The sequence below is a fragment of the Bufo gargarizans genome, chromosome 4 (assembly GCF_014858855.1).
Source record: "Bufo gargarizans isolate SCDJY-AF-19 chromosome 4, ASM1485885v1, whole genome shotgun sequence".
NCBI classification, from domain to species: Eukaryota; Metazoa; Chordata; class Amphibia; order Anura; family Bufonidae; genus Bufo; species Bufo gargarizans.
In genome coordinates, this window is record NC_058083.1 from 19,540,838 (window position 1) to 19,566,944 (window position 26,107).

At 43.2% G+C, this 26,107-nt stretch overlaps 1 protein-coding gene across 1 annotated transcript in view; it reads right to left on the reverse strand.

The window, feature by feature from the left end:
• Positions 1-1,855: 1,855 nt before the first annotated feature.
• The window catches only part of VSNL1 (visinin like 1), a 135,743-nt gene continuing 111,491 nt past the window's right edge, over positions 1,856-26,107 (reverse strand). The window contains exons 3-4 of the mRNA XM_044289766.1: positions 18,350-18,565; positions 1,856-3,024 (exon numbers count right to left, since the gene is read on the reverse strand). Of these exons, the coding sequence (XP_044145701.1) occupies positions 2,827-3,024; positions 18,350-18,565 (414 nt within the window). The 3' untranslated portion in view covers positions 1,856-2,826. The remainder of the gene's footprint in view (positions 3,025-18,349; positions 18,566-26,107) is intronic.

The window sequence follows — 26,107 nt, forward strand, 5'->3', positions numbered from 1 at the left end:
AACTTAGGGGGTAATTAGTACGCTGCTCCATGAAAGTGGAGTAATTCTGGATGTTTTGTCGGCGGAGTAGTCATTTCTGCAAAATTTATGACGTATTATTTTTAGGATAGTTTGCACCATGTCCTGCACTTTGATTTATTAAGGGGGGGGGGGGGGCAGATTTTTAACCTTTTTTTTTAAGTCACAAATGTACTCCAGTCCCCTTGTGGCGAAGTCACAAATGTACTCCAGTCCCCTTGTGGCGTACAAACTGACAAAGCCTTGGTAATAAATACAACTAGATTTTATTTTGTGCGACAAATAAAAATAAAAACATGCAACATTATGTAAATTTGTCGCAAAAAAAAAAAAAAGAACTGCCTTCAAACCAAGCAGACACTCCAAAAAAAATAAAGCAAAAAGTCAAATATTGATACATTTCCTCCTTAGGCCTCCTGGATATAAACATGTGCGCCCCGTGGCCGTGCACGAACACCGACCGCGGGGCAGCCGCAGCGGATCGCGGACCCATTCACTTTAATGGGTCCGCGATCCGCAAAAAGATAGGACATGTTCTATTTTTTTGCGGAACGGAAGTACGGGACAAAACACCACGGAAGCACTCTGTAGACCATTCTGCATCTCCGGATTCGCGGCCCCATTCAAGTCAATGGATCCACATCCGTGATGCGGAATGCCCACGGAACGCGCCCGTGTATTGCGGATCCGCATCTCCGGCACGGGACACCTACGGTCGTGTGCAATAGGCCTTAGACAGACAGTCTTAAACTAGGCCAGATTTATCCCAGGGGCTGATGCTGGATGATACATCTGGCGCATCTTTAGCTTGTGTACTCTAATTTTACACCACCTTCTTTGATGAATTAGTTTACTCCAAAGAACATAGCAAATTTCGAGCGTACTTTGTGCACATGATGGCGCATTTAAGTCATGCCCCCCTTTCCCGCAAAGCCACACCCTCTTTCACCAAAGCCACACCCCTTGTCAGACGAGATGGAAAAAGGTGTCCAAAATTGTTAATAAATGTGAAGGCATATACGTCATTTTTTTGCGCTAATTGCGACACAATTCTGGCACGCTTTCAATAGTAAATCTGCCCCAATGAGTTTAAGGCCTTGGCTACACTGCGGCTTTTTGTAGTGCGACTGATTGATTTTAACTATTTAACTACAGCTGTAGACCAAATAAATGCATCCAGCAGAATGCAATCTTGTGGACTGCAGCGGTCATTCAATAGTTAAAATCAATCAGCCGCGCTCCAAAAAGTCGCAGTGCAGAAGCGTACCTTTAAACAGCAAAACCTACTAGCCATGTACAATATGCTGACAATGATGATAAACCATAGCTGAAAAAACTAAATAAAGAGGAACTCCAGCAGACATATTACATCATTCCCACCGCCCGCCTAAACTAGCCTGCAGTAGCATGTCCCATGATGCCATGTACAAGTCCATATCACACTTCTGAGATTTCCTATAGATCACTACAAACTGTGAGCAGCTGGCTGGAAAAATACAGAATGGGGTGTGAGGCACAGGAGAGGCTTGAGCATGCGCCCTGTGCAGCAGCCTGCATGTCGCAGGCATTTTGTAAAGTCCAATAGCCTTACGTCATCAACAGGAAGCAGCGCATAACTGGATTGTGGCTATGCCACGGTCCACAGCATATTGATAGCAGGGTCAGCAGACAGCACTACGGGGGATAATTTACATGGGATTTCACAAGGGGGGGGGGGGGGGGGGTCTGTATCGCTTTGACCACAATTCCGATCAGACGTACGACGACTATGTCTCGGTACATGAAGGACAATGGGTAAAGTTCTGCACACAAATTGTAGACACCACCTAGAAAAGAGTCAAATGGTATAAATTATTTATTTAGGGACATATATTGCAACCTCTTGAAAATTCTGAAATCAATCTACTTTTCAATACTGCGTTCAATCCCATTGAATCAACAGGTCATCTTTATATATCGTCATATATGCATCTCATGTAGGAGTACCTATGTATATAGTACTTATATACATAAACATACGTATATCATCTTGGCTTCAGCTTATATGTACATACATCTATCTATCTATCTATATATATATATTTATCTATATATATATATATATAGATTTATTTCTCTAAATGAATTTGGGAGGGTTCCGGTGGGGCTTGCGTTTTGTTCGCTCTCCGATTCTCTTGACGCGCTTCTTTCCAAATTCATTAAGGGTGCAAAATGAGGTAAGAATTAAGGCAAACCTAAGTGGCATGCAAATGAATGACATATATATTCACCGACGTCACAAGCACATGTGTGAAAGGGACGGGGTAGATCCATGAGCCGAAGTCATGTCCCTCCGCCTGCCCGGGACTACTTTACAGCAGGTGAGATGCGCTAGTCGGAACAGTAACATCGCCATGGCAATCAGTGTCACTACCACGAACACATAAAAAGAGACACACAGCTAGCATCAGTAAAACAATAAATAGGCATCATTATGCAGTACGTTACTGATGCACAGGCTTCAGGGACTTATGAAATTACATTGCACACTTCACATTGTGGCAGTCAATTTTTTTTCAGGTTTTTTATCCATTTCTTTTTTTTTTTATATATATATATTTATATATAGTATATACTTTTAAAATTCTTTAGCAAATGACATTCTCATGCACACGAGTGTCTCAAACACAAGAAGCAAGTCCATTTATAGGTAGTCCAAGCAATTATTTTTGTTAAATTTTTTTTTCTGTTTTTGTCGTGGAAATAGCTGCAAACTGAATGGAACATTGACATTTTTTTGTGTGCAGTCCGAAATGCGTCAGCGTGAGCTCATTTCTGTATGTCACACTGGAGCAGTAATACGATGGAAGGGTCGCTCTTTGCGGCTTCTTTGAATTCATCCAGTGTGATTTGGTCGTCTTTGTTCTTATCCATCTTGCTGAAGATCTTGTCTACTCGCTGTTCAGGCGTGAGGCCGTCCTCGTTCATTTTCATCATTATCACAGTGCCCACCATTTTGTAGATAGCCTGGAGAGAAAAAAAAAGGGAGATTAATGATTGCAGCCCCGAGAGACGTATTGGGGAGGAAAGGTTCACACATTTACTACATTAACAAAGGCGGCCGACCTATGTTGTGTTTTCTTGTAGTATTCTGGTTTAGGCTACATGCACACGACAGTGGAAAAAACGTTAGTTAAAAACTGATAAACTAATGCCTTTCTGAGGGGGCAGACAGTCAGTGAAAAACGGACAAGATAAAACATGTTCTATTTTTTGATGTCTGGTTTTCACTGACTGTCCAAAAACTGCAGAGTGAATAGCCCCATAAACAACCATAAAAAAAACAAAAAAAAAAACAACGTCCATCACATGTCCATTTTTCACTGTCATATGCATGTAGATTTATCGGGTATTCACAAGCTGGAAAGATAATGAGAGAAAGCTGATCATTAAAATATGCTTTTTTTTTCTTCTCTCTGCTGCGTACATTTTCACAATCCAGATTTGTGGGCTGGCCGAGCGTTTCCTGGTGTGATGTCATTCTGTTATACCGATATAAGGATGTTGGCCAACCCTCTAAAGCCATGTTCAGGACCACCGTTCCTTAAAATGTATAGAGACTGCACTATGTGGTGTATATACAGTACAGACCAAAAGTTTGGACACACCTTCTCATTCAAAGCGTTTTCTTTATTTTCATGACTATGAAAATTGTAGATTCACACTGAAGGCATCAAAACTATGAATTAACACATGTGGAATTATATACATAACAAAAAAGTGTGAAACAACTGAAAATATGTCATATTCTAGGTTCTTCAAAGTAGCCACCTTTTGCTTTGATTACTGCTTTGCACACTCTTGGCATTCTCTTGATGAGCTTCAAGAGGTAGTCACCTAAAAATGGCCTCCTAAAAGGTACTCATTGGAATTTGGGCCCCTTTGCGCACCTAGGCTGCAAAAATGTGTCACACATGTGGTATCGCCGTACTCAGAAAAAGTAGGGCAATATGTTTTGGGGAGTATTTTTACATATACCCAGCATGGCAGTATAAATACCCCACAAGTGACCCCATTTTGGGAAGAAGACACCCCAAGGTATTCCGTAAAAGGCATGGCGAGTTCATGTAAAATGTTATTTTTTGTCACACGTTAGTGGAATATGAGACTTTGTAAGAAAAAATAAATAAAAATCTATTTCCGGTAACTTGCACCCAAAAAAAAAAATCTTCTATGAACTCGCCATGCCCCTCACGGAATACCTTGGGGTGTCTTATTTCCAAAATGGGGTCACTTGTGGGGTAGTTATACTGCCCTGGCATTTTAGGGGCCCTAAAGCATGAGAAGTAGTTTGGAATCCAAAATGCGTAAAAATGCCCTGTGAAATCCTAAAGGTACTCATTGGAATCTGGGCCCCTTTGCTGCAAAAAAGTGTCACACATGTGGTATTGCCGTACTCAGAAGAAGTAGGGCAATGTGTTTTGGGGTGTATTTTTACATATACCCATACTGTGAGTGAGTTACTTTTTTTATACAAAGTTGTCAATTTAAAGAGATATTTCTCTCACCCAGCATGGGTATATGTAAAAATACACCTCAAAACACATTGCCCTACTTCTTCTGAGTACGGCGATACCACATGTGTGACACTTTTTTGCAGCCTAGGTGCGTAAAGGGGCCGAAAGTCCAACGAGTACCTTTAGGCTTTACAGGGTTGCTCACAATTTAGCCTCACCCAAAATGACAGAACAGTAAACACACCCCACAAATGACCCCATTTCGGAAAGTAGACACCCCAAGGTATTCACTGAGGGGCATAATGAGTCCGTGGGAGATTTTTTATTTTTTTGCCAGAAGTTAGCAAAAATGGAAACTTTATTATTATTTTTTTCTTCAGAAAGTGTCATTTTCGGCTAACTTGTGAAAAATAATTAAATCATACATGAACTCACCATGCCCCTCCGCGAATACTTTGGGGTGTTTTCTTTCTAAAATGGGGTAATTTGGGGGGTATTTATACTATCCTGGAATTCTAGCACCTCAAGAAACATGACAGCTGCTCAGAAAGTCAGAGCTGCTTCAAAATGCGGAAATTCACATTTTTGTACCATAGTTTGTAAACGCTATAACTTTTGCGCAAACCAATAAATATACACTTATTGGATTTTTTTAAATCAAAGACATGTAGCACAATAAATTCTGACACAAACTTGTATAGAAATTTAATAATATTTTAACAATTTTACCAGAAAAAGTTAAAAACACACTTTTTTTGAGAAAATTGCGGTCTATTTTGATTAATATCAGAAAAACGAAAAATCTCAGCAGCAATCAAATACCACCAAAAGAAAGCTGTATTTGTGAGAAGAAAAGGAGGTAAAATTCATTTGGGTGCCAAGTTGCATGAACGAGCAATAAACCGTTAAAATTGTGAAGTGCCGATTTGTAAAAAAGGGCCTGGTCACTAGGGGGGTATAAACCTCTGGTCCTTAAGTGGTTAATATTGTTGTATACGCAGGACCCGTTATCAGATGCCTGCAGGTCCTTAAGCATGCATATAGTTTTATGGGAAAAGAGTTTGCAAAGCTTTTTAATTTATACATTTTAAACCTCTGCTCTTTCTAAACGTAAGACTGCCCTGGTACACCACTATCAGCGAATGCTATCAATTGATGGTAAGAGCACCCCATGCACAACCATCAGTGACTGACCGCGATCTCTGCGCAGATTTATACAGGTAATGCTATCAATCGCTCATAAGATGGCTCCGTCTACAATTAAGCTCAGGGGCAGAGATTTAAATGTATAAACATACTTCTCAACCATCCGGAATCAAGGTTTCGGTGGCTGTCCCGGGACAGTCTTGTTATGTTTTGAGTCCAGTACAAAAGATGGCCATTGTGCTGTATGATGCAGGTGTGTGCTATGTTTTTGAGCACCTCAGGTCCTTCAGTGATGCAAGAGCTACCTCTATAAATAAGATTGATTTTGGTGTCACAAAGCAGACTGGGGTGTGCACCCTCCCACAAAACACTGAGGGAGTGTATCTGTGTCAGCTCCAGGTGCATGAGAAGTTGTAGCAGCAGAGATCTCTTGGACACTGCTGCTGGGATCATAGAAGGTGCAGACAGGGAGGCAGAGACCCTGAGCAGCAATGGAAGAACAGATGGCTGTGACTACCAGGGGAAGCTGTAGGAGTACGGTATAGCTGACTGTGGAGATGCTGAAACTTGAGGTAGTCCTGTATAGCGACTGTTGTGGAACCAGGGAGCCTGCCACACACTGATAGCAACACCGCAGGAGAAGTGCTAGCACAGGCTTCCAGTATCCGTAGTTTCAGGTCCTGCACAGCATATGCTGTGAAGATACGAGATGTGCAGCACCTGAAACTACGGATACTGGAAGCCTGTGCTAGCATTTCTTCTGCTGTGTTGCTATCAGTGTGTGAAGAGTGGGAGAAGAGGGTTGCATTGACAATCCAACACAATGGGCAGCACATTGAACACATTTTATAAGTGGTCAGAAACTTGTAAATAACTCATGAAAGAATAAAGTTACGTTTAAACCAAGCACACCATTGTTTTTCTTGTGAAATGCCCAATAAGTTTGATGTGTCACATGACCCTCTTCCTATTCATAAAACTAAAGTTGGATTCAAAATGTCCGACTTCAAAATGGCCGCCATGGTCACCACCCATCTTGAAAAGTTTCCCCCCTCACATATACTAATGTGCCACAAACAGGAAGTTAATATCACCTACCATTCCCATTTTATTAAGGTGTATCCATATAAATGGCCCACCCTGTATAAAGGTTTTGATGCAACAATTGAACTGAGGTGCTTTTTTCTGGTATGGCCCACTTACGGCCGGATAAGACTGTTTTCTAATGGCAACTATTTGGTACGTATGTCACCTCTGTCCTATGACACGTGCTTGTACCTAACACTGAAACACTAATGTGAGAAGCTGCAGCTGCATCCCCCTCCTCCCCTCTTCTCCCTTCTTCTAGTTACTGGATTATTCTAGATGGATTTTTTGGAAGCTGAGGAGGTTGCGGAACATTTACATATGTACAAAGAAAAGGGGGACTACAAACTGCAAGAAGGTGAGGAAGATCTATACACAGTTTCTTGTTAACATTTTCTACGCATTTAGGCAAAAACAACAATTATAACAATAAATATGTCGCCACACGATGGGGAAGTCTGACGCAAAGTGCTACCGTCAAGAGAGATGTATCTCTGTGTAACCACTGCATTCTTGTACCAGACTGCAGCAGGGACTGGGAGGGATCCTTACCATTACTGCCTTTGAGGGAGGGGGGTGGCCTTGTTTTGATTAATAAGAATAGGGGCATTCTATGATCACTGGGGAAGTGAAGAAATAGGGGGTATGTCTGTGAAAACTGGGAAAGCTGCGGAGCTTACGTGACGACTGAGGACGTGGGCGTTCAACTGTATCATGAGGCATCTGGGGCAGGAGCCCGCCGTGACTACTGGGGAAGTGGGGAGGGAGCTGCTGTGATTAATAGGGGAGTGGGGACTGTGCTTCTGCAAATACTGAAAAGTGAGAAGTGCAGCTTTGCCTTCTGAAGAAGTAGGTGGGGAAGTCTAGGACACAAGTTTTTGGGTATTTTCAGATTGGATGGTAAGTTTTACAGCTAGAGGAAACCTTCATTCTAACAAATTAGGAACAAGTGACGTCAAACGCAAGGCTCACAATTCCCTGGTTGCAGTGTGTCCCCGCTCCTACAGCATGTGGTTGCTGGCCCCTAGTTTTTAGAGGGGTCTCTTGAATCTGGCTCTAAAACTTCCTAACATGTAAACATACCCTTAAAGTGGCCCCACACATTACATAAAAAGGTGGACAAACCTCCCCAGTTGGGCGGGATTGATTGTGTATGGAGGCCTCCCGTGTTTCTCTTTATTGCAGATGTTGGGGAAGAGGTAACATCCAGTTAGATTTCAACACGTCTGATCCTTCCAAACTTCAGGATGCTGGACATAGAAGTCTAAGGCCCATGAGAGGCTGGAGACTGTGCCCTGTGAAGCAGCGTGCATGTCACAGGCCATTTTGAAAACTCATTCTTTGTTCCTGATGGGAGACGAGCCACCACCGGAGGTGTCTGGCAGATGCTTACTCTGCTCTCCCTTTGGCCAAGTTGGTGTATGGGAGGAAATCTTAGGAGGAATAGCAGGGGGCTAATTGAGCGTTCAGCCGACAGCTACGTATCTAATGTGTATGGTGAGCCTTACAGACACCGCTGTTGTACTGATACAGAAGATAATACTTCCCGGCAATGGTCACACGGCAGCAGCGAGTCGCTCCTGAAGAACGGAAACGCTTTGTTGCTATGGTGCCATAATATTTTCGCTTACTTGTTTTCATATCTGAGACAATAATAATATAACAGGCAATAACCGTGGCTTCAGCGTCAGCCGAGGCAATTCTCTACCGGCAGGCCAAACTCTGATTAATGCTAGCAATTAGCCATTGAATTCCTTGTGACTAATACTGCAAAGCTACTCCTGGTCAGTGAACCAAAGTCCCGGTCCTGGATGACTGAAGCGGGGCACAACATCAACTAAATATCTGTCCGTAAGCAAATGTATCCCTTCCCGTCACGTATATCACGTCGTACCTTATAGAACCATATTTTTTATCTGTTGCTTGCCTATCTATTGAAAAAATGGAGACGAAATGAGAAAGAAATATTCTGTTCTCAGGTACAATAAGAAGAGCTGCTCTGGAGAACAAACTGATACTGTACCAAGTGCCATGTACACCCTAAAAGTAACAATGACACCTACAGTATAGTACTTACATGGACGAAAAGCTGCCTTAACCTGTTCAGGACCAGGGTAGTTTCAGGACTAGGCACAGTTTAGCAGTTTTTTTGCACGCATTAGTTTACAGCTAAAACTTTTTTCCTAGTTGGGCTACGGATGTGATTTTTCTGCATTTGGGTCAGACTTTTTTTAATATTATTTTATACATATAGTTTATTCTGTTTTGTAGAATTGTTAGGCTTATTAAAACCAGTAAAAAAACTAATTTTGGCTATTTTTTAATACAGTATTAGGGTGGGTTCCCAAATTCACATATACGTTGTATATTCCATTATACCGTTCCGTTATAACAGGGCTATAACGGAATATAAGGACGGAATGCAAAACGGAACTCATTAGAGGCATTCCGTTTTGATCCGTCCTAATAGGGTTCTATGGGCACAAATAACGGTTCTGTCTTGTTCCGTTAGAAGACAAAACATGCAATGTAACAACTCACTGCAATATAGAGTACAAAATTGCATAATAATTACAAGTGCTACACTATAAGTGAGAGACGGTATAACGGAATATACAACACATATGTGAACCCACACCAAAGGGTCCATTCAAACGTCCATAGTTCTAGGTCCGCAATTTCGCGGACCGGGCGCGGGCCCATTTATTTCAATGGGGCCGCAAAAGATGCGGACAGCACACCGCGTGCTGTCCACATCTGTAGTTCTGTTCCGCGGGCCTGCAAAAAAGATAGAACATGTCCTATTCTTGTGCGCAATCGTGGACAAGAATAGGCATTTCTATCGTAGGGCCGGCGATGTGTGGTCTGCAAAAAGTCTGTTTTGTGGATCTGCAATTGGCGGACCGCAAAACACATAGACGTGTAAATGTACCCTAGTACTGTATACTGTTCTACTGATAGGAACCCAAGTGATTAGCTGTAATCTGTGGTTTAAAATCTTTGTAGCATCAAATTCCAACAGCCCGACTTGAGTTTCTCCATCAACTACGGTAACTTCTAGAAGCCAGTAGATGGTGAAACTCGAGTTGGGCTTTTGGAATTTGATGCCACGTGGATGTAAAATGATGTTTCTACACTATGTAATAGATATGTATAGCGGCTCTCCCGTCCTGGCTTATTGATATAGGTGCCCCTCAGTCTGTAAAGGAGTTAGTTATTTAGAAAATATATTAACAGGCACTAATTCATGAAGACATGTATCAGGGACCAATATTTACTATAATTGAACATATCAAATGCATAAGAAAATTAGAAATTATAAAAAAATATATATAAAAAAAAACATAAAAACTCTTAAAAAATGTCCACACAAGTGATAATGTGTCTATCCGTCTGGCCCAGTAGAAACAGTGGAAGATTGTAGATGTATGATTTATAACCGGACACACACCATCAGTCGTGTGCATTGCAATAAATACTACCCAGGGATCCTCTGTTGGTACAATACTCTTGTCTTTCATAAATGAATAAATGTCCTTTTATAAAAAGAGAAGATGCTGAATAATAGAAAAAAAATCATTGTTCCCCGGAGTAGATCTTTTCTCTGAGCGGTATCGCTTGCTGGGAACGAGTCCGCTCTGTGCCCGGTATATGTTGTTTGGCATCCCACGTGATCGGGCTGTTTGTTGAATCACCGAGGCGGCGCGCTCAACTTCATATGCCTCGGGTCTTGGAGCCACTCAGTGGCACTGAGGAAGGAGCTTGACGCTCCGAAATGCGTTTGGCACTATAGCAACCCATAAAGACCCCTCTCCGAGCCGCTATGAGATCCCGGTAACTACAAGAGCCATCCTTGATTTTTTTTTAAAAAGACCCGAGGCATATGAAGTTGAGCGCGCCGCCTCGGTGATTCAACAAACAGCCCGATCACGTGGGATGCCAAACAAGGACATAGTCCGGGCACAGAGCGGAGAGTCAGGAGACTCGTTCCCAGCAAGCGATACCGCTCAGAGAGAAGATCTACTCCGGAGAAACAATGTGGTAACATTTTATTTCATAACAATGAATGTTATATACAGAATGGCAGTGGTAACAACAGATCCAACTATTAATAACATCGCCACTTGTACTGAACAAGCAAGATGTTATATGATATGAATTACGAACATTGATTAGTCAGATTTGGAAGGAGCCAGAGAATATCATGCGATTTGATCGATGAGTTAAATTGAACATTTCTGTTAGCAATCATGCGATAAATTTTTCTCCATAATCATGTACATTGATTTATCCATCTAATCAAGCGTTTAGATTCCGAAAGAGATTGGAGCAGTTATAATAATATCTTCACAAACAAATTGAAATATATAATCGTAGTTATCAATTAAGTCAAATGGAATGATGAAACACGGACTTTCCTGGGTGGTATTTGCAATGACTGAACTTAGATTTTTTTCTATTATTCAGCATCTTCTCTTTTTATAAAAGGACATTTATTCATTTATGAAAGACAAGAATATTGTACCAACGAGGATCCCCTGGGTAGATTTTATTGCAATGCACACGGCTGATGGTGTGTGTCAGGTTATAGTACAGCGAAATAAGTATTAATATACTTGAACTGACACTTTATTATTGCTGCATTTATAATTACCGCTACTCTTGTTATTTTTCATGCGTGGGGGAACCATGCTATTTTTATAGAGCTGTGATTAAACTGGTTCATGTAAATATACTTTATTCATGGAACGAAAATCTGCAATTATAAGTTTACATTTGGAGGAAATCAACTAGAAATGCCCAGAAGAGAAGGAGAAAAAGGCTCCTCAACGCTGTGTCCTGACCTCCGGTTATAAAGCTTCTGCAAGAAACGAACGCAGCGCTAGAATAAAAAAATCATCTTTTATACATCCGTCCCATTTTAAGAATGTATGACGCCTGAAGCGTTCATATGTGCTCCCCTCATCTCCCGACCTCACCATAAACATGGACACTGACGTCAGCTGGCCATGCGCCCTTACTTCAGTTGGGAGAGGAGAAGAAGCCGACGTCAGATACCTCTTATCTCCCATGGTTTAGAGCTGCTCCTAGCTCTACAACATACCGGTTCTGTGGATGGTTGGGGATTCAATCACTGTCACCCTAAAAATGCACTTCCTAATTTCTTTTTTTCAGACTGTATTCTTTTATTCTAGCCTTAAAGGGGTTCTGCACTTTGTTTAAACTGATGATCTATCCTCTGGATAGATTATCAGCATCTGATCGTCAGGTGTCCGACACCCGGGACCCCTGCCGATCAGCTGTTTGAGAAGGCAGCAGCGCTCCAGCAGCGTCGCAGCCTTCTCACTGTTTACCGCTGGCCCAGTGATGTCACGACTAGTATCAACTGGCCTGGGCGCGGCTAAGCTCTGTTCACTTGAATGGAGCTTAGCCGCGCCCAGGCCAGTTGATACTAGTCGTGACGTCACCGGGCCAGCGGTAAACAGTAAGAAGGCCGCGGCCGCTGCTGGAGCGCCACTGCTTTATCAATAAACTGCAGTCATTGAGCATGGACTCCCATATTGTTGAGTGGATTAGGCAGTGGCTGAGTGACAGACAACAGAGGGTTGTAGTCAATGGAGAACATTCAAAACAAGGTCATGTTACCAGTGGGGTTCCACAGGGATCTGTACTGGGACCAATTATGTTTAATATCTTCATAAGTGATATTGCAGAAGGCCTCGATGGTAAGATTTGTCTTTTTGCTGATGACACAAAGATATGTAACAGGGTTGATGTTCCTGGAGGGAAACGCCAAATGGAAAAGGATTTAGGAAAACTAGAAGAATGGTCAAAACTCTGGCAACTGAAATTCAATGTGGATAAGTGCAAGATAATGCACCTGGGGCGTAAAAACCCAAGGGCAGAATATACAATCAGTGATACAGTCCTAACCTCAGTATCTGAGGAAAGGGATTTAGGGGTCATTATTTCAGAAGACTTAAAGGCAGGCAGACAATGTCATAGAGCAGCAGGAAATACTAGCAGAATGCTTGGGTGTATAGGGAGAGGTATAAGCAGTAGACAGAGGGGGGCGCTCATGCCGCTCTACAGAGCACTAGTGAGACCTCACTTGGAGTATTGTGCTCAGTACTGGAGACCATATCTCCAGAAGGATATTGATACTTTGGAGAGAGTTCAGAGAAGAGCTACTAAACTGGTACATGGATTGCAGGATAAAACTTACCAGGAAAGGTTAAAGGACCTTAACATGTATAGCTTGGAAGAAAGGGAAGACAGAGGGGATATGATAGAAACTTTTAAATACATAAGGAATCAACAAGGTAAAAGAGGAGAGCATATTTAAAAGAAGAAAAACTACCTACAAGAGGACACAGTTTTAAATTAGAGGGGCAAAGGGTTAAAAGTAATATCAGGAAGTATCACTTTACTGAGAGAGTAGTGGATGCATGGAATAGCCTTCCTGCAGAAGTGGTAGCTGCAAATACAGTGAAGGAGTTTAAGCATGCATGGGACAGGCATAAGGCTATCCTTCATATAAGATAGGGCCAGGGGCTATTCATAGTATTCAGTATATTGGGCAGACTAGATGGGCCATATAGTTCTTATCTGCCGACACGTTCTATGTTTCTATGCTTTCTCAAACAGCTGATCAGCGGGGGTCCCGGGTGTCGGACCCCCGGCGATCAGATGCTGATGATCTATCCAGAGGATAAATCATCAGTTTAAACAAAGTGTAGAACCCCTTTAAGGAGAAATCATGTAATATTGCAGTTTTGCGCCAGATTATAAATTCAGAATAAACGGCGGCACTCTAAGTTCTGTTGCATGAACTTCTTATTTTATTTTGTTATAATTTTTTAACTCCTGCATACTCCTTCCTACAAATCTCCAAGGCCAGGACCGAAACGTTGGCCAGTGACCAAAGATTACTTCTTCTGGATGGATAAAAAAAATTATAAACGAAATAAAATAAGAAGTTTATGCAACAGAACTTAAGAGTGCCGCGGTTTATTCTGAATTTCTGAAGACTTAAGGTACCACTGAGCACCGCCTTCACTGTAGAGGTGTGCCGTTCAACTCTTCCGCATAACTTGCGCCAGATTATGGCTGCTGAATTATTGGAATTTCACAGTGCGGTAATAGACGACACATGATTGTCGTAGATCTGTAGACTGCACCTCTGTCATTTAGACCTAATAATTTCTATGGCGGCTCTATCCGTACAGCTCAGGAATTTAGCCCAGCAGTGACCGAAAAGCCTCCCCCCTCCATGCAGTGGCATCAGCCCTGTCATGTCCCTTATATAAGACTCCCATATCAGTATCTGGTGATGTGAAAGCACAAGCATAACAGATGTATTGTACCCTTCAGCTGCCGCATGTCCATTATTCATAAGATTAGGAATGTATTAACACAACATTGTGACAGCAAGCTACGTCTGTATGAAAATGTGCTCTTATCTCGCTTCACTTGCCCCTGACCTGAGGCCGATGATCCTGGACTAACACACATTAATTGCTGGAATAAGCTTTTCCTGCACACGCTGCTATGTAGCAGAGCTCAGTTTGTCAATTCACTCTGTGTATAACCAATGCAGGATTCAAGTATAAATATAATTTTTTTATATTGTGTAGCTAAATGTGTGTACTTTATTAGAAAACTGCATGTAAAGTGTCTCCTTCTCAATCCCTGAGTGTTGCTAAGGAGAGCTATATCTGTAAAGAATAAATCAAGGCAACTGGACTTACTGTAGATTTCTTGAAAACGTTTCACTCGTTCTTCCAACAAGCTTTCTCTATTCTGAGTGCGTTTACCGCTGAATTGAGAAAGCTCGTTGAAAGAACGAGTGAAACGTTTTAAAGAAATCTACAGTACGTCCAGTTGCCTTGATTTATTCTTTACAGATATATACCATGACCTGGATAAATAAGAACCTGCACAGACATAAGGAGAGCTATGTACAGTATAACATATAAAGGCAGTCTTCTCAGCCTGCCTCTTCTACCCCTACCACAGCCTCACTATAGGTGCATTATCAGACTTGTGACAGCGCTGATTTCTGGTAGCCCTATTCATTTCCATCTCAAAGAAGTGAAAACGCAGAATGGGATTGTATCAATCAGTGCTGACCGTAGGTATACAGGAACACAGTACACTTACTGGTAGCGCTGATTATTGTGGCCCTGCTCCTGTCCCCCCCATCCCAGTACGTCAGTGGTTAACGCTGGGAAGATAGAGAGTGGAGAATCGGCTGCAACTATCAATGCTGACAGAAAGTGTACTAAGTCCCTGTATACATACCTACAGTCGGCACTGATCATAGCAGTCCCATTCACCTCTCTCTTCCCTGCTCTCACAAGAAGATAGAAATGAGTCACAGACCGTGCCGGACATACAAACGACATAGATACATTTAGGGTTGAGCAAATGGGGTTCGGATTTCTGTATCCAAACCAGATTCTTTTATAAACTACGTTAATATAAGCTCCGTCCTACCGTAAAATGTACAGTACAGACCAAAAGTTTGGACACACCTTCTCATTCAAAGAGTTTTCTTTATTTTCATGACTATGAAAATTGTAGATTCACACTGAAGGCATCAAAACTATGAATTAACACATGTGGAATTATATACATAACAAAAAAGTGTGAAACAACTGAAAATATGTCATATTCTAGGTTCTTCAAAGTAGCCACCTTTTGCTTTGATTACTGCTTTGCACACTCTTGGCATTCTCTTGATGAGCTTCAAGAGGTAGTCACCTGAAATGGTCTTCCAACAGTCTTGAAGGAGTTCCCAGAGATGCTTAGCACTTGTTGGCCCTTTTGCCTTCACTCTGTAGTCCAGCTCACCCCAAACCATTTCGATTGGGTTCAGGTCCGGTGACTGTGGAGGCCAGGTCATCTGGCGCAGCACCCCATCACTCTGCTTCATGGTCAAATAGCTCTTACACAGCCTGGAGGTGTGTTTGGGGTCATTGTCCTGTTGAAAAATAAATGATGGTCGAACTAAACGCAAACCGGATGGAATAGCATGCCGCTGCAAGATGCCGTGGTAGCCATGCTGGTTCAGTATGCCTTCAATTTTGAATAAATCCCCAACAGTGTCACCAGCAAAGCACCCCCACACCATCACACTTCCTCCTCCATGCTTCACGGTGGGAACCAGACATGTAGAGTCCATCCGTTCACCTTTTCTGCGTCGCACAAAGACATGGTGGTTGGAACCAAAGATCTCAAATTTGGACTCATCAGACCAAAGCACAGATTTCCACTGGTCTAATGTCAATTCCTTGTGTTCTTTAGCCCAAACAAGTCTCTTCTGCTTGTTGCCTGTCCTTAGCAGTGGTTTCCTAGCAGATATTCTACCATGAAGGCCTGATTCACACAGTCTCCTCTTAACAGTTGTTCTAGAGATGTGTCTGCTGCTAGAACTCTGTGTGGCATTGACCTGGTCTCTAATCTGAGCTGCTGTTAACCTGCAATTTCTGAGGCTGGTGACTCGGATGAACTTATCCTCTGCAGCAGAGGTGACTCTTGGTCTTCCTTTCCTGGGGTGGTCCACATGTGAGCCAGTTTCTTTGTAGCGCTTGATGGTTTTTGTGACTGCACTTGGGGACACTTTCAAAGTTTTCCCAATTTTTCGGACTGACTGACCTTCATTTCTTAAAGTAATGATGGCCACTCGTTTTTCTTTACTTAGCTGCTTCTTTCTTGCCAGAATACAAATTCTAACAGTCTATTCAGTAGGACTATCAGCTGTGTATCTACCTGACTTCTCCACAACGCAACTGATGGTCCCAACCCCATTTATAAGGCAAGAAATACCACTTATTAAACCTGACAGGGCACACCTGTGAAGTGAAAACCATTTCAGGTGACTACCTCTTGAAGCTCAGCTTGAAGCTCAGCAGTATTTAAACCAAAAGGTGGCTACTTTGAAGAACCTAGAATATGACATATTTTCAGTTGTTTCACACTTTTTTGTTATGTATATAATTCCACATGTGTTAATTCATAGTTTTGATGCCTTCAGTGTGAATCTACAATTTTCATAGTCATGAAAATAAAGAAAACTTTTTGAATGAGAAGGTGTGTCCAAACTTTTGGTCTGTAATGTATGTCCTCTGCGGAGGTGTTTCCTAAGTTTACGCAAATATTGCGAGACTTACTTTGTTTCGCCTCTATCACTTGTCAGTTAATTTAGTCGCATAAATTACTGTATCAAAATACAAAGCTGAACTCGGCTTAGTATATTTGCAGAAACATCTGAAAAACATCTGTGAAGGACATACATTTACATTAGGACGGAGCTCATATTATTAATGACGTTTTTAAAAGAATGGGGTTCGGATACAGCAATGCCAACCCGATCCGCTCAACCCTAGATACATTGCCTGGAACCCATGCGGAACTGATGCATGGCGCACACAGACAGATCCAGACAAACTAAGACAAAGTAATATAAAACATACTGAGACATTGTAACACACTGTAGGAAATACTGAAACATAACATAGAAACGTGGTACATAGCCTGGAACCCATGCGGAATGGGGAGCATGGCATTCCCAGACAGACTAGGACAAGTCAGGATAGAGTCACAAACACTGGTCAGGAACATGCACCCTGCACATGGCATTCCTGGAGATAGACTAAACTCCCAGGCACACAGCACACAGGTCGAAATACTAGGGTGATGAGGGCACCTGACCACCTGGTAATTAAGCACAGGCTCAGGGAAGAATTACCCGACAAGACACAAAGCGTGCACAATATACAGGACAGTAAGCAAGAGCGCAGACGCTACACGGCAACACAATGTCACAGTGATTCGCACTGTGATACATATACAGGGAGTAGACCATTCAGAGGACACACACTACAAAGGCCGCAGTCAGCACGCACCACCCAAGCAACCAGCATACACGGGAAACGGACCTCAGCCAGTACGCAAGAGCACAGGCAGACAGCCTACACCTCAACACGGTGTCACAGTGATTTGCACTGTGATACAGATACAGGGAGTACACAATTTAAAAGACACACACTACAAAAGACCACAGTCAGCACGCTCCACCCAAACAACCAGCATACACGGAAAACGGTAATTGGCCAGTACGCAAGAGCGCAGGCTGCCAGACTACAGTGAACCGCACTGTGACAGGAAGGCAGAGGCTGAAGTAGGGAGAGAAGAGCCAGGCTGAGAAGACGGCCTCTGTATGTTACACAGTATATCCTGAAGACAGGCTCTTGATAAGGAGAAAGTTTACAGGCTATATTCTAATAAAAAAACAACAACACACATTTGCCTAATAAAGTATATAACCAAAACACTGGTATTAAGGCAGCAGGGCCTACAGTCTCACCAGAAACATACGGCCAGGGGGAATCTGATTACCTTCTTGTCACATAAGGATACAGAAGTAAAAACCAACACCCATAACCAGTGTTATCACACTATGCCATGTAGCCGAGGACAATGGCACTCCGACATTACATTCATCTCACTTTGTGCCGTGTTAATTATTACCCTCCATAAAAGCGTTCATCTTAGCTGCCCATGATGAGCTGTGATGGGTGGCAGCTCCGGGTACTAACCTCTATGATCTCCAGCATCTCCACTCTGGTGATTTTTCCATCTCCGTCCAGGTCATACATATTGAAAGCCCAATTTAGTTTCTGTTCAAAGCTCCCCCTTGAAGTGATGGATAGAGCGCAGATGAACTCTCTGAAGTCGATGGTACCATCTCCATTTTTATCAAAGGTTCGGAAAGCGTGCTGGGCAAACTTCGATGCATCTCCATATGGGAAAAACTAGCAAAGAGAAAAAATTAAATTCTGTTTAAAGCGCTATTTATAAGAGTAATAAGACACAAACACGATGCTGACTGTAAGGCGCCAGTCACATGACTCCTCTGGGCAGCCACAGAATTATAAAAGCCATGGATACAGTATAAAAATTCTCGCTGCCTGCATCAACCACTAGGGGGAACCTAAGAGCTTACTGCACACTGCAGCCACTACTAGGGGGAGCATACTGCAGCCAACACTAGGGGGAAACTAGGAGCTTACTGCACATTGCAGCCACCACTAGGGGGAGCTTACTGCACACTGCAGCCACTACTAGGGGGAGCATACTGCAGCCAACACTAGGGGGAAACTAGGAGCTTACTGCACATTGCAGCCACCACTAGGGGGAGCTTACTGCATACTGCAGCCACCACTTGGGGGAGCTTACTGCACATTGCAGCCACCACTAGGGGGAGCTTACTGCACTTGGGGGAGCTTACTGTACACTACAGCCACCACTAGAGGGAGCATACCGCAGCCTCTAATAGGGGAGCTTTCAACATACTGCAGCCACTACTAAGAGGGGCCTACTGCATACTGAAGCCATCATTAAATGAGGGGGCATACAATGAGCTCCCCCATATTTCTATGCTGTGGATTTGTAGCTCTGTATAGAATAGCAGTATCAATAAGAATATAGTATGACATTGATTTTCCAGTAATAGAAAGCTCTAAGCGATGTCAAAGTGGCTAAAACTTTGTATGGAGCATTTTAATTATGGAAATCAGAGATAGTCCGAGATCACAGACTTCACCAATCTCATCTAGAATATATCAGGAGATCGATTAATCTAGATTTTCCTGGTGTTGATGGGATTACATTTCCATTTGCAAAATTTGTGTTTCAGCTCCTTACCCCTGGTTATTATGTCTGCTTACTGTCAAAGAATGGAACACTCTTGTTTACATCCAAGGGCTGTAGCCTGTACTGATCATGTCCACATGTATGGCATGTTACAGCCCTTCAGCTGTGTGAGCAGCACATGGTCAGGGGGAGTTTTCAGTCTCCAGAAGGTCTATAAATCACATTTACATTCACTGACAGCAAGAAAAGATTTGAAAATGTTGAAGAATTGAAATAGACTTGAGAATTTATTTTTGATAATAACCTTTCAATAGAAAATACATGCTGCAGTTGACGCAACCTACATTTTATATTTCCCTCCACTTCTGTATATTTACGGTGCAGATCTAAGGCACCAGAGCTGCATCACATGACATGATACACAGCATGAGGCAAATATGTATCGGCAGGTCCCTCCAGGTTCTGCTTTGGACGTCTGACACTTCCACAATTTCTGACATCTCTATTTTTGGGTCCATAATGTTTCGCACAATGCTGTAAAATAAAATATGCCAACATTATGGCCATCTGAATGAGACCATATCGTTGTAGAATACTCAGCTGGTTAATAAATCAACTTTAAAGGCTATGGACGGGGCGTGGCCTGGACGTCTAGGGAGATGGCGGCGTGAACGCTAAGCTCCGCAGCTACAACTTGCTAAGGGGACCCATCTGCAGAAGTGAAGCATCCCATGGGGAGGAAACTGATCCCCAAGAAGCCCAGGAACCCTTCGGTCACAGGCTCTGTGTATCCCACGCTACATATCTACCTTAATAGGAGTCCGGCTCCCGCGCCTCCCGCTGGCAGCCTACTTCCGCCTCCGACCTCCGCAGATTTGAGAAGTGCGGCTGCCCCGGCGCTTCCGCAACCACGAGGTCTGTCGCAGAACACCCTTCTGTCCCCCCTCTCTCTAGCAGCAGGAGATTTATCCCCAGACATCGAGGCCAGACCACAGAAGCACTTCTAAGGCCTAATATAAGGGCACATCAATTGACTGCCATGCCGCCTAAATCGGCAGCAAGGCAGGGGAAGCAGGCGACAACACCATCCCAGCAGCGGCAGGATTGGGGAGACCCTTCAGAAGACCTCGCAGACCAGGCTCAGACCCTTGGAAAACGGGAAGGAGACCATGTAAGCTGGGATCAGCTATCAGACTCTGTCGAGGAGGGAGAAGAGAGCCAGTACCATCCTCACAGTCATCCATGTTGCTACACCAGACCCTACAGCATTTGCCTACCAAAGAAGACTTCAAGACGTTAATAGCAGAGGTGAGAAATGCATGTAAATCTGAAATATCCTCTCTGCGTCAAGATCTTAAACAGATGTCTGCTCGCATTGACTCTATTGAATCGGACCACGATGATACACGTAGATATATCACCCACTTACAGTCTATCATTACCAGTCATTCTCAGACTGTACCTTCATCTAGAAGATTTGGACAATAGAGGGCACAGGAATAATATTAGAATTAGAGGTCTGCCAGAACCAAAGGAGAATTTGTATGATTTATTGGGAGAACTTTTTAATGCAATACTGGGCTCGAAACCACCCCAGGCTATTAGTTTAGACCGAGCACATAGAGCTTTGCGCCCCAAAAGCTCCTCCGTAGAACCACGGGATGTGATTTGCTGTCTGCATAATTTCCAGCTTAAAGAAACCATCATGGCTAAGGCTCGCTCCTTACGTTCCATTGAATTTCAGGGCACAGTTGTGCAGCTCTATCAAGACCTCTCCCGACTAACCCTCCAAAAAAAGGAGATCTTTGCAGCCTCTATGAGCTTGTCTACGTGATAAGAAAATACCGTACCGCTGGGGATTTCCATTCGCTTTAATGGCCTCTAAGAATGGCAAAACATCTACCTTACAAAGTCATGCGGATTTACAGGCATTTTGTTCAGCCTTGGACATTTCTGTTCCACCCATTGAGGACTGGGAGATTCTGGATTCGTCACCTGCTCCAGCCCCGGTGTGGCATACTGTCCGTCAGAAGAGGCACTGTTCCCCTCCGCAAGATGACCTGTCCAAATCTGGATACCGGGATGCGCCTCAATGAAAACGATCAACTGCGGGCTAACACCCACTCAACGTCCCCTGCTTGAAGCTCTACCACTGAGCGGCACCTGCAACGCTTGAAGAAACTGTATAGTCATTCCAGCTGTTTGACATGTTTTTGTTTAATTTTCTTTTCCTTTTTTTTCATTATCTCTTTTCTCATTGTATGCCTTATTTTGGTGGGCATTCAGCCATAGCCCAACAGATGGTTTTCTTTCTTATGCCCTTCTTCCTCCACCTGTCTCATTAAAGGACGGGGGGAGGACACAGGGAGGATGCGGGGTAGTTTTATACACCCTTCCGACCCCTACCTGTGTATTTATACCCCATGATTGGAAAGCTTTATGGTATTATGTTATATATTCACGGTATTGTATGTCTCCCCATTCCCTTCTGTGTCTCCCTTTTCCTATCTCTAGTTACAGATGCCCAGGATACATCTCAGGTGCAGTGAAAAATTCTGCCCAACATCCTTGGGTCTCCGGTAGGAATATCCTGTGCACTTCTAATAGCAAGTATGGTGCTTTGTGTACACACACAGATGGTTAAGTGCATTTCATTGAATGTAAAAGGTCTTAATTCTAATGCAAAAAGGAGGTTAGCCCTCAATGAATGCTGCTCTCAAAAGGCAGATGTGGTTTTCCTTCAGGAGACCTATTTTTATCAAACTGGCTCTTTTAAATTTGCAGTTAGGTCTTATCCCCGAGTATACTCTTCCTCAGCGGACAAAAAAAAGGCAGGAGTGGCTATTCTTCTGTCTGCTAATTGCCCTCTGCAAGTTGAATCTTCAGTTTCTGATGCGAATGGTAGATATGTTATACTCAAAACCACCCTCAATGGCAATCCACTTATAATATGTAACATGTATGCCCCCAACTCTGCCCAAATACCCTTTTTGAATAAGGTGTTATTGCTGCTCTCTCAGTACCTCCCTGCTGCACTGATCATAGGGGGTGACTTTAATATTTCTTTCTCAGAACAATTGGATAGGACTTCCCTTAGCGGGATTACACCCTCGACTTCCCAGCGCAGACTTTCACGTCTCACGTTTCACATTTAGTCCGAAAGTTTGCACTATATGACCTGTGGAGAATAAACTATCCCACATCCAGAACTTATACTTTTTACTCCCATCCACATCGCAAGCATACTCTTGTTGATTATTTCTTTGGTAATATCCCTACTCTTCGGCTACACAGTGATGCGGAAATAGGTGATATCACGTGGTCTGATCATGCTCTGATCTCGATCTCCATCAAATCGTCTGATACGAGTACGAGGGTGTGTCATTGGCGATCAAATGATACCTTCCTCACTAGACCAATACTTAGAGAAGAACTTGAAACCAATCTCTCTGACTACTTTTCGCTTAATCAATCTTCTGTCTCCTCTATCTCTACACTAGGGGAGGCGCATAAAGCGGTTTTTAAAGGCAGCTGTATTGCTTTGGGCTCGAGATTAAAAAAGTACTTTGCATCAAGACACTATTAGGACCCAGTCGAAAGATCTAGAGTCCCAATTAGAGACACGTCGCTCATATCACTTGTTACGCTGGATAGTACTTACTATAGTACTTACAGGTTACGCAAATTGGCCTTTGCAAAAACAGAAAAGCTCTTATATTCAAGGCAGCGTTTCTATGTTTGGGGTAATAAACCCCACACTATATTAGCAAGACAACTTTGAGACTTTAACCACTCAGGATCTCCTACAGTCCTGAAGCGTGCTGATGGAACCAAGATATATGACCCTAAGGCAATCTCGGACCTTTTTCAAGGATTTTATGCTTCTCTTTATTTGCTCCCACAGCAGGTGCCATCTGACCAGGCGGAATGCCAAAATCTTTTCACCTCTTTTTTTTTTTAAACAAATGTAACTTGCCAAAGGTATCAGGGGAGGCTTTGTCATCTCTTAATGCCCAGATTACGATGGAAGAATTCAAGTGGTGGTGAATAAACTACCTACCCTATCTTTACTACAAGACCCTTCCTTCTATTCTCCTCCCACATATGCCATCGCTTTGCAATTCTTTTGTACAGGGCTCTTCCAAACCTGCATCTATTCTACATTCCTATATAACCCTCATCCCAAAACCCAGTAAAGATACGCGAGATTGTACAAACTACCGACCTAAAGCCCTCCTCAACCCAGACCTAAAAATATTTACCAAAATCCTGGCTAATCGACTTGCGTATTGGTTACCCCAGCTAGTGCATAAAGACCAAGTGGGATTTATGATGGGACGTCAGGGAGGAGATAATACGAGGAGGTCTATAGATTTGATAGATGTTGTCAACAAACAATCACCAGGCTTTACTGTTAAGCCTCAATGCTGAAAAGGCGTTTGACCGCCTGAGCTTGCCCTTCATGTTCTCCACACTAGGAGCCTTTGGCATCACAGGATCTTTTATCACTGCACTCCATGCACTTTACACTTGGCCAATGGCTACTATCAAAATGCCTCATGTACAATCGACACAGTTTCCCATCTTTAACGGTACGCGTCAGGGTTGCCCACTTTCCCCCCTCCTTTTTGTGCTATGTATTGAGCCCTTGGCTGCAGCTATTAGGGCCCATCCTGATATACATGGGGTTAAGGTTAATCAGGTAGAATGTAAAGTCTCCCTGTTTGCAGATGATATTCTGCTCACTTTAACTGACATATAACCCTGCCAAACCTCTTTCGACTACTGGAAGATTATGTAAATTTTCAGGATATAAAATAAACACCACGAAAATAGAAGCATTGCCACTTAATCTCCCTGCAGACAGGCTAGCTATTCTTCAAACTAACTTCCGTTTCCATTGGAATGATAAGGCCTTACGTTACCTAGGAGTACAATTAACCCCAACATACTCTTATTTATACTCTCAAAACTTTCCAACTCTTTTTAGAGATCTTAAAGTCCTTTTGAATAAATGGATGTTATTGCCCATATCCCTTTTTGGCCGCATATCAACGGTTAAAATTTACATTTTTCCTAAAATATTATACTTCTTTGAAACACTCCCTGTTCCGGTGCCCGGAAAAGAGTTGAGAGCTCTTCAATCTACTGTATAAGATTCATATGGAACGGGAAACAGCATAGAATAGCATGCAGTACCCTCACAGCCCCTAAATCACAAGGAGGCTTAGCGGCCCCGGATATCACCTCAGTGTAGTGTAGTGGAAAAGGAAAATTCTATTATTCTGCACGACAAAGGATACAAGCTCCTTTTAAACCTATCGATATATAGCAGATTCTAGGGTCAGAGAGGTATGTTTCATTCTCATGTACCTCGTAATTAATGCTTTACATTGCAGCCATCTAGAATTGGGGGGTTAGTGACTATACAATGATCATGGAGAATCAAAACCCAGTTGCAAAGCTCTGAAGATACCCTAACTTTGTGGTGTAGATGATGGGACTGTGGCAGAGGTAATGGTGGAGAATATGGTTGGGTGGACAGAGGTAATGGAGAATGTGGTTTGGTGGACAGAGATAATGATTAGAGATGGGGTGGGCGATATGGCCTAAAATCTATATTGCGATATAATTTTAAGCATGTGTGATATGCAATATAGTCAATATTCCAGGGGGGAGGGTAAACTTTTTTTTTTTCTTTCTATTTAATAACGATTAGCCTCCTTAGGGGCTAGAGCCCTTGTCCTATTCACCCTAATAGAGCTCTACTAGGGTTAATAGGACTTCACACTCTCCCTGCTGCCCTGTGCATAGTGCACACAGCAGCAGGGAGATTACCATGGCAGCCAGGGCTTCAGTAGCGTCCTGGCTGCCATGGTAATCGATCGGAGCCCCAGGATTACACTGCTGGGGCTCCGATCAGAAGCTGCCACCCTGGGACCACTGAAACCAATTATTTCATCGTGTGGAGGGGGAAGGGGGGCGCAGTTGGAGTTCCACACCTGTTCACATGGTGCAGTGCTGCACTACAGCCATTTCTTGCTTTGGTGCTATCCTTATGGGTTGGTGGGGCCCAGTGCCAAGGTGGCTTTGCCAGACAGCGTGGGTGCTGTTTGACTTCTGGGTCCTGCTGCCTGCTGGGGCGATGCTGCTGCGTTGATGGTCGCCATGCAGTGCTGCGCCAAATTTAGTTTAGGGTCCCATTCAAGGAGGCACCCTTGTCGCAGTGAGTGTGCCTATGCTTTTTGATCAAATTGTATACTAATGCCTCATGTACAATATGCAGCATAGAGGTAGGTATACGTTATATTGTGCTGAGAAGCAATGTTAATTATGCTGAGAAGCAGTTAGATAAAAGCATAGTATTGAGGATGTGCGATCCAGTTATTTTTCTTATATTTTATGCAATTAATATAATATTTCGAAGAGGGGGAGTAGAAGGGAGGGGCTGTGGCCACTGCGCCACCAATGAATATAGTTAATATGCCTGAATACAGACGTAGCCTGCATGTATCGGCCATATCCCATACCTGGCCTCTATTACTGCGCGCCGTGATCCGCTGCAATTAACCTCTCAGGACCTCCTCCTCCTAGTCTGTTCTCATTGGTGGTCAGCGGCAGCCGCACTTAGTGGGGAGGGAGGGACTCCCTTCTCCACTGTGCCGGCTCAGGAGAACGTGCCGAGAGCGGCGCATGCCATG